We start from the raw sequence: 9,268 nt of genomic DNA, 5'->3' as shown, positions 1-9,268 counted from the left end.
CATAAGACCTAAGTATCTTATGTTTCTCTTAGGCCTACACACAGAGCAGGATAAGACCCTGACGTATCTGTATGGTTTGGCTCTGTCTCTAGTAGGCTACACACAGCAGTATAGTACCATTATCTGTATGGTTGTCATCGTATCGCTAACACACAGGAGCCAGGTATAGATGAGAATCTGTAGTTGTCTCTGATAGCACCTACACAAGAGCCAGGTATAAGACGCTAACTATCCTGTATGGTTGTCTCTGTAGGCCTACACACAGACCAGTATAGACCTAACGTTCTGTATGGTTGTCTCTGGTATCAACACACAGAGGCATATATTGACCGTAAACGTATCTGTAGTGGTTTCTTCTCTTAGGCCTACACACAGAGCCAGTGGGTATAGACTACTACGTATACTGGCTCCCGATAGCTAGTATGATTGTCTTCTCGTCTCTGTAGCCTACACACAGACCACAGTTAAGACCTAACGTATCTGGATTGTTTTCTTGATTCTGGTAGCCTACACACAGAGCCATGTATAGACCTACGAGATCTGTATGGTTGTCTCTGTCTGAGGCTACACAGACCAGTATAGACCTAACGTATGCTGGATATAAGTTTGTCTCTGTCTCTGTGTTAGCCTACACACACATGCCAGTATAGACCTAACGATCTATGTTGTCCTGGCCTGTAGGCCTACACACAGAGCAGTTATAGACCACACGTATCTTATGTTGTTGTCTCTGTAGGCCTACACACAGAGGCTATAGACCTATGGTATCTGTATGGTTGTCCTCGTAGGCCTTATACACAGAGCCAGGTAGACTACGTATCTGTAATGTTGGCTATTGGACCTACACACAGACCAGTATAACCCTAACTATCGTATGTTGTCTCTGTGCATACCACAGAGCCATGTTATAAGACTCTAACTATCTTTATGATATGTCTCGTAGCCTACCAACTAAGCCAGTATAAACCTACGATATCTTCCCCTTCCCCCTCTTGAAAGCGCCCCCGGCCACCTACCCCCCGTATGTGTCTCTAAGGCCTACACACAGAGCCAGGTATAGACCTGACGTATCTGTATGGTTTTAGTTTCAAAGCTACACCCCCTAGTCCCTTATTTTCTTTATTTTCTTGTTCCTCCTCTCCATTCACGTGAGAGCCACATGTTTTCACCATCCCAACTCTGACAGGTAGAATGTTTTGCTAGTAAAGTGCTGCATTACTTAAACCTCTGACCCCTCTTTCTCTCCCTTCTCTCTTTCCACAACTCTCTCTTTTCTGCTTCCTCTTCCCCCTCTCTTGATTTGGGCATTTCTCTCTGTCCACATGTTACCTCCGCTACATCTGCCCCTCTCTCCACCCCCCTCCCACCATTCTCTCTCTGTGTATCAGTAGAGGCCTCAGGAAATGGGTGTGTGCTGAGTTAGTTTAGCGAGCGGAGTGGGACCTGTAAAGAGGGAGGGAGAGAGAGGAGAAAAGGAAGAGGAGGGGTGGAAAGGGAGGATGCTGATTAAAATAATGGAAAGAGCCGAGTCACTGGCCGGTGAAAAGGAGTGAAAGAGAGACCGAGAGGAAGGGACGGATAGCAGATTAGAGGTAAAGAAAACTGAGGGAGATAAAGAGAAAAAGTTGGAACTCCAAAAGTTATACAAATCAGCGGGAAAAGAGGAAGAGAGAAGATAAAGACAAACTTCTACCATTTCCACCCTGCAAGGAGAACATACTGGACGGACTCCAGGATGTAGAGGCCAGCTTGCCAGACTCTTTCTCAGGATCATTACTCTGATCAGTGGCTTCTCTCCCTGGACACGTGGCCTAGGGCTCCAGAGGGGAAGGGGACATTCTTTCACTAACTGGCTCTGACTTGGCTGTGATTAGCAGGGTGTGAGAGAGGGAGTCCAGGCTGGGGTAGGGCGCTGGGGGCTGGTAGTAGAGCTAAGACGGCCTGCCCCTGTTTCGCTCACACAGTGTAAGAGTGTGTGTAGGTGTGTGTGTGTGTGTTCCTCTGCAGTGTGTTAGCATTGCCTTGTTGAAAGAGGAAGGAGAGGTCGGCAGACCGTGTGCCTCTGTGTTTCTTCCCTGTTCCTGAGGCAGGCCCAGAGGGCTTTTTTATCTGGGTAATTGAGAACAAACACTCGGCCCTACCCCGGGCTGGAGTGTAAACAGCTTCCTTAGTGACGAGAAGCAGTGGAGGAGGAAAGTGAAGAAGGGAAGGAAAAAAACAATAGGGAAGTTCAAGGAGAGGCTGGAATACTTCTTCAACCCTCAGCCCCTCAGACTTTCCACGTCAGTCTACAAACCTCTCTTGACAGGACTTGGATAGTTTCTTCCAGACCTCTACACATGACCTCTGGAATTCTATACCAGCTGAAGGACTTATTCCCCAGCCTATACACCTACTCAGGCAGCCTCTTACCTCCTACCTCCAGGAGCTCCAGCCTCAGCCCAGCTCTCGGGACGTCCAACCCCAGGCTTGAGGCATGACAGCAGGCTAGCCCTGGCCCCCTTCTCAGCCTCTGTTCCATCAAAGAGGATGCTTCTACCATGTAGCCTAGTAGGGCGAAAACACACACTGACACACACACACAGGCAACGAAGCGTGTGTGAAGTGTGTATGTCGCCGGGTTGGAGAGCACGAATTGGATTTGACCTTGTTTTGAGCACTGGATTTAATTGTATTTGGAGAACTGGATTCAACAATATTTGGATTGGATTTGACCGTGTTTTGAGTACTGACCTTGACTGTGTTTTGAGAGCTGGTTTTGACCGTAACCAAACCCGCGCGACTCCTCGGTGCCCTTTGCCCTCTGTGACCTCAGAGACGATGTAGAGGGGAGAGGGAGGAGACTAATCCTGGAGCCGAAGATGATTGGCTTGAACTTCAGCTTGCAGGAGCTGCTCAGGAAATTTGAAGAGGTAGATTTGAGATGTTTGACATCTATTTGAGCTCCCGTTGAGACAAACTGAAAGGTTGTTTATTTTTGATGCCACAGATGAGAACCCAGCCTCAAACTAAATCACTGTAGTCAAACACGTGAAGGTCAGCTCACCTGTTACTGTCAGCCAGAGACCTTCACTTCTCTTCTAGCTGGAGACTCTGCTGACATTTACTGTCTCTCCGTTCTCTCCCTCTCCCTCTCTCCTTCTCAGTCTATGTAGTATCAGGTGAAGAAGTCTGCTGAGTGAGTCTGAGGTTTATGAAGTATGAGGAGTAATTATTGAACTCATTAAAGCTTTTTATTGTGGTAGCAGCGTTATTAGAGTGCCCAGGGCGTGGAGGGGTACAGCCAGAGTCTGCAGGGGAACACATAGGGAGACTGAGATTCTTAAAGTGCTTTACTCTCGGACGTCTGAAACGCTGTAGTGTTGTATTATTCAGGTTTTGCCACTTTGTGCGTTCAAGGTGCATGAGTGTGTCCAGTATTTGTTTCCCAAAGCTGCTTGTTGATGTGCCACGGTAACCTAACTTTAGTTTCTTATTCTGTGTACCCGGTTGTTGTTTTGTTGTGTTTTGTTGGTAGGTGTAATAATATTTATTAATATTTCTATTTCACAACATGTCAATGTGATATTGAATACCATTGTTGAAATTATGAGACACGAATATTTTTTTGGATCCCAACTTCCTGACAAGAGAGGGTCACACACAGTATCCTTCCCAACAGGATGGTCACCCTTATAGCTTCCCTAACAGAAGTTGGGTCACAAGAGTATATCGCGTCCCTAGACACCCTCAGGGTGGGTCACACCGTTATCACGTTCCTGAACACCCTCAGGGAGTGGCACAGATTATCACTTCCCTGACAGAGTGGTCACCACCTTATCAGCGTCCCTGAAACCACCCTAGGAGGGTCACACTTATCACGTCCCTGAACACCCTCATAACTGGTCACCGTTATCAGCTGATCCCTAACACCTCGAGGCGTGTTCACAGCCGTTATATCAGCTGTCCCTGAGACACCCTCCAAGGAGTGGGGTCACAGCCGTTATCAGCTGTCCCTGAGACACCCTCAGGAGATGGGGTCACAGCCGGTTATCAGCTGTCCTGAGACACCCTCAGAGAGTGGGGTCACAGCCGATGTATCAGCTGTCCCTGAACCCTCAGGGAGTGCGGTCACACCGTTATGCAGCTGTCCCTGAGACGCCCCTCAGAGATGGGGTCACAGCCTTATCAGCTGTCCCTGAGACACCCTCAGAGAGTGGGTCACAGCCGTTATCAGCTGTCCTAGACACCCTCAGAGAGGGTCACAGCCTTATCAGCTGTCCCTGAGACACCCTCAGGAGTGGGGTCACACCGTTATCAGCTGTCCCTGAGACACCCTCAGAGAGTGGGGTCACAGCCGTTATCAGCTGTCCCTGAGACACCCTCAAGATGGGTCACACAAGGCACATCGAAAATATTTCACCTTGTCTATATTCGTAATTAGCGTCCTTTGGGTTACTGGCCAGCGCTTCAACTGCTGCTACATGCACCTTGCAACTTGTTTGTCAGTACAGCCATTCCTCTGATAGACATTTAATTGCCAGTTGCTCTCAAACCCAAATAGGTGACATTAGCCCCCCAGGACGTATCTGTTTTTGGGTCTCACTACTGCCAGGTTTCTTCATCATTATGTGTGTGTCATGGACAAATCCATTATCACATTCCTCATGCTGCTCTGCAGTTAGAGAGAGAGGACGTGGGCTTTGATATGTATGTGTGTGTGTGTGTGTGTGTGTGTGTGTGTGTGTGTGTGTGTGCCACTGCTATCATATGGACATGGTTAATCTATTCCTAAACACAGCAGAGGTATTGTCATGTTTTTTCAGTAGCGATTCAGCCATGGTGTGTGTGTGTGTGTGTCCTCGCCGTAGTAATTGCAGACATATGTGACCCTCATCTCCAGAGTCCTCACTAGAATAACGCTGTAAGGGCCGTGCTGGCGCTAAACCTGTTGATTGGAATCTAAATCAAACCAGTAAATAAAACATGGACTTATATGAATGACCACTGTCATGCAGCTGATGTGGCAGACCTGGCAGTACAGAGAAGTGTGTGTTCATGTTGTCTGTGTGTGTGTGTAGGCTACTGGTAGGTGTTTAGCCTGATATTGCTGTGTACCTAAGGCTAGGTAGAGGAATCATATTTGGCATTTCTCTCAAAGTATCCAATTACAGGGCAGCACTCAATCAATGACCAGACTATTTGATGCCACAAATATGTGTGTGTTTTTGCCAGAATGTATGTACACGTTCATGCATCACCTTTGTCACCACTTAATGAGAAGGAGCTTCCCCTGGAAGAAAATGTGTTCAAGAGGAAAAGCAGTTTGGGAATGAGCTAGAACCAATGATGTGTATAAGCCCTGGATGACTGGCAGGGCCGTTGTTTTGAAGCCACTGCACAGCCATTTTGCTACTTGTCCTCCATTATAAAAAGTATTTTGGAAGTTATACGAATGTATTTATTAATGTCTGCATTTGTTTTTGCCAAATACATTGTATTACAGACACCTTAATGCATACTTTTATATTATATTATGCAAACATAAACAACAATAATATATTAAAACATATTCCTTAAAGTACTAATATTACTGTCCCAACTACAACAAAAAAATACTTGTAATTTTGTCCTTCTCCTGAGGAGTACCAACAGGGCAGCCGGTGGATTTAAAGCCTCTCATTGGCCAATATATAGCATCAGCAATCCAGGGTTTATACACATCATTGTCTGGAACATATCCAACTGACTCACTGGCACAACATCTCTCTCGCTCTCTCTCTTACACACGCACGCACGCACGCGCACACACACACACACACACACACACACACACACACACACACACACACACACACACACACACACACACACACACATATATATTGCCTCTCTCTCCCCCTCCCTCTCTGAAGTATCTATCCTTATGACCTTCAGTCATTAGATTTGTGGTGGGGAGATAGTTGACTGTGATAGAGAGAGATTCACAGTAGAGCCCATTCACCCTTTATCCCTTCTTCCTAATAACTCACTTCCTTTCCTCAGGACCTTGCTATGTGAATGACAGGGGTTGCACGTTGGTATGGCAGACAGACAACCTACCATACTGTGTGACGTGTATACTGGCCTCTCTAAAAACATACTTCACCTAATGTCATGTGTTGTTGTCATGTGTTGTTGTCATGTGCAGTCACCAGTCGGTGAAGTTATGTTTTGCCTGCATTCTATTGGTTTCTAGCTCTGTATGAATTTCAGTTTGGCAGTATATGAGTCCACTGTGCGAGCTTTTTTTGTGTTTGTATCTCTGTGTGAGTGCTCAGTGTGTGTGTGTGTGTGTGTGTGTGTGTGTGTGTGTGTGTGTGTGTGTGTCTTTTATCTCCCCCACTTAAAATTGGCCCGCGCTCAGGGGAGTCCCAGCTCAGTGAGAAATGGAGCAGTTTTACTTGTCTAAAAATAAAGCATTTGAAAGGATCCTCCTCTTGTGTCAGTCTCCCTATGGTGGGCCACACACACACACACGACAAGCCACAGTGGTGGTCTGTACTGATGGTGGTGGAAGAGTGGACGACAGGTTAGCCAGAGAGAAAAAGTTTCCAAATGAAACGGGGAACACTCACACATTCAAATACACACACCACACCCTCATCCAAATTCTTAATCTGTAGGGCCCAGGGTCCCTCTCTGAGTCTCACACACACACACACACACACACACACACACACACACACACACACACACACACACACACACACACACACTGACACACGCACACACCGGTTTCGTCTGGCATTGCGTAGCATACCGTTAGCTTACATTAGCGTTGTTCAGGGGAACATAGCGTATCATTAGCTTAGCTTACTTTCATGTAGCAGAACATAGAACTTCATAAGTACGGAGACCTGGGTCGCTTGGTTAGGGTGTGGAAGGGGTTTATAATGAATTGTTTCTCGCTTGGGAGGCTGAGGAGTTTGGAAAGAGTTTATTTTCCCTGAGTCCGAAGTAGCTAGAGGACATTTGAAAGATGTCTAAAATGCTCTGCCCTCTCTGTTTCGCTGGCTCTGCAATAGCACACACTCATCATGACCAGCTAGCACGTGTGATTCTCTCTCTCCATCCGTCTCTTTCTCTCTCTCTCTCCCTCCCTCCCCTCTCTTCCTCCCCACCATCTTAAAGCTAATAGAAAGGGATTGATGTTTTGATTTGACTTGTTAATGTTGTGTATTGTATGTAACACAGTAATAACTGTACAACACAGACTTGTTGAAAGTAAAACCTTTCTCTCCTTCTCTGTAGGATATCCAGGCGGAAATCGATGCCCATAATGATATCTATAAGAGTGTGGACGGGAACAGGCCCAGGATGGTCAAGGCCCTGGGGACTTCTGAGGAGGCTGTGTTTCTACAGCACCGACTGGACGACATGAACCAGCGCTGGAGTGACCTCAAAACCAAGTCGGCCAACATACGGTCAGTACTACTGTATAATATACTGACACCATGCCATGCAGTCGTTAACTAGCTGATGGGGTAGTAATGATTACTGACAACTTCGGTCAAGTATATGGTACCCGAAGAGAAGAGTTGTTATAGACATATAGGGAGAAGGTAGGCTAGCTTGTACTAATAATATCAGTCTCGCGAGAAGTCAACATTAGCTGTAATGGATCATCTGAACCAGCGCAGTCAGGAGATCACTGTGACGTGGTTATATAATTATATACTGATCAACGTGACGGTCAGTACTACTGGGTATAATGAGCTAAGCTGACACCATACGGCATGTGACTACTTGACTAGGAAGTATGACTGGAAGCCACAGCATTAACCTGGTCCAGTCACCTACTGGTATAGATCATTATACTGACACTCGAAACGTCAGTACTACTGTATAATATACTGACACCGAATGAACGTCGTACTACTGGTATAATATATACTGACACCGATACGGTAGATACTGTGTAATGATACTGAACCCATCGGTCCACAGTAACTACGACAGTCGTATAATATTACTGACACCAGAACAGTCCCAGTACTAGTACATAGTAATATACTGACACCATACGGTCCGAGTACTACTGTTATAATATACTGACACATTCGAGTCAGTACTACTGTATAATATACTACACCATAGTCAGTACTACTTGTAATATTACTACACCATTCAGTCAGTACTACTGTATAATATACTGGACACCATCAGTCGATGTACTACTGTATAATATTACTGACACCATTCAGGTCAGTACTACTATGACTATATGGACATAGGCTAGTACTAGTGATATAATGACAACCATTCAGTCCAGTGATCTGGTTAAACTGACACTTAGTCTACACGTTAATTACTGACAACAATATCAGTCTACTAATAGTACTGTATACTCACGAAGATATATCACAGTCAAGTAGCCATACGGTGAATAAGGTATATATTTTTATACTTGTGATATCACTTCAGTCAGTACTTACTTGTCAATAACTGACACCATTTGCGTCAGTAAAACTACTGTAGATATTATTGACATACTTGCAGTCAGTAACTCTGTATAATATACTTGACACCATTTCAGTCAGTCACATCTTATATAATATACTGACACCATTCAGTCAGTACGTATTACTGTATAATATATGACACCATTTCAGTCATACCTCTGTTAATATATACTGACACATTCAGTCAGACTCTGTATAATATACTGACACATCAGGTCAGTACTACTGTATATAATATACTGACCAATTCAGTCCCGAGAGTACGTAACCTAGGTGTGGAAGGTATAAGGTATGACAACATTCAGTCAGTGACCATACTGATATGAAGGATATGACTGGACCAAAGCATTCGCGAGCAGTACTACTGCCATATTAATATACTGCAACAGTCGCAGAGCGACCACGGGAGAGAGACAGAGTTCAGTCGGGCAAGTAGATCTTGGTATAAGTAATTACTTGAACCACTCTTGGGTCAATGGGGTCGAGTGCTACTGTGGGATAAGAAACGAATACTGTGGACCAAACAGTTGCGAGCTATGCCAGTAACACTGTGATAATATACTGAGGGCAACATTCGAAGTCCGCGGGTTATACGTTACTGATGGGGACTATTAAGCGGGGATATGGGTGAAACATTCAGCAGTTTCAGTACTACATGATTACATATATCTGACAAGCATCTCACAAACCAAACACTGGGGCTGAGAAGCAGTACTTAATTGATGGGATGATTAACGCGATTCTTATATAGACTGAGGAGGTATACACCGAATGTCATGATCCGG

General features: G+C 45.3%; 1 protein-coding gene across 1 annotated transcript in view; it reads left to right on the top strand.

Annotated features, from left to right (window-relative positions):
• The window catches only part of LOC111972652 (utrophin-like), a 153,884-nt gene extending 146,387 nt beyond the window's left edge, over positions 1 to 7,497 (top strand). The window contains 1 exon segment of the mRNA XM_070446762.1: positions 7,273 to 7,497. Within this exon segment, the coding sequence (XP_070302863.1) occupies positions 7,273 to 7,497 (225 nt within the window).
• Positions 7,498 to 9,268: the final 1,771 nt, after the last annotated feature.

Source organism: Salvelinus sp. IW2-2015, linkage group LG14 (genome assembly GCF_002910315.2).
Source record: "Salvelinus sp. IW2-2015 linkage group LG14, ASM291031v2, whole genome shotgun sequence".
Taxonomy (NCBI): Eukaryota; Metazoa; Chordata; class Actinopteri; order Salmoniformes; family Salmonidae; genus Salvelinus; species Salvelinus sp. IW2-2015.
The sequence above is the reverse complement of the archived record's forward strand: the minus strand, read 5'-3'. Positions and strand labels throughout refer to the sequence as shown.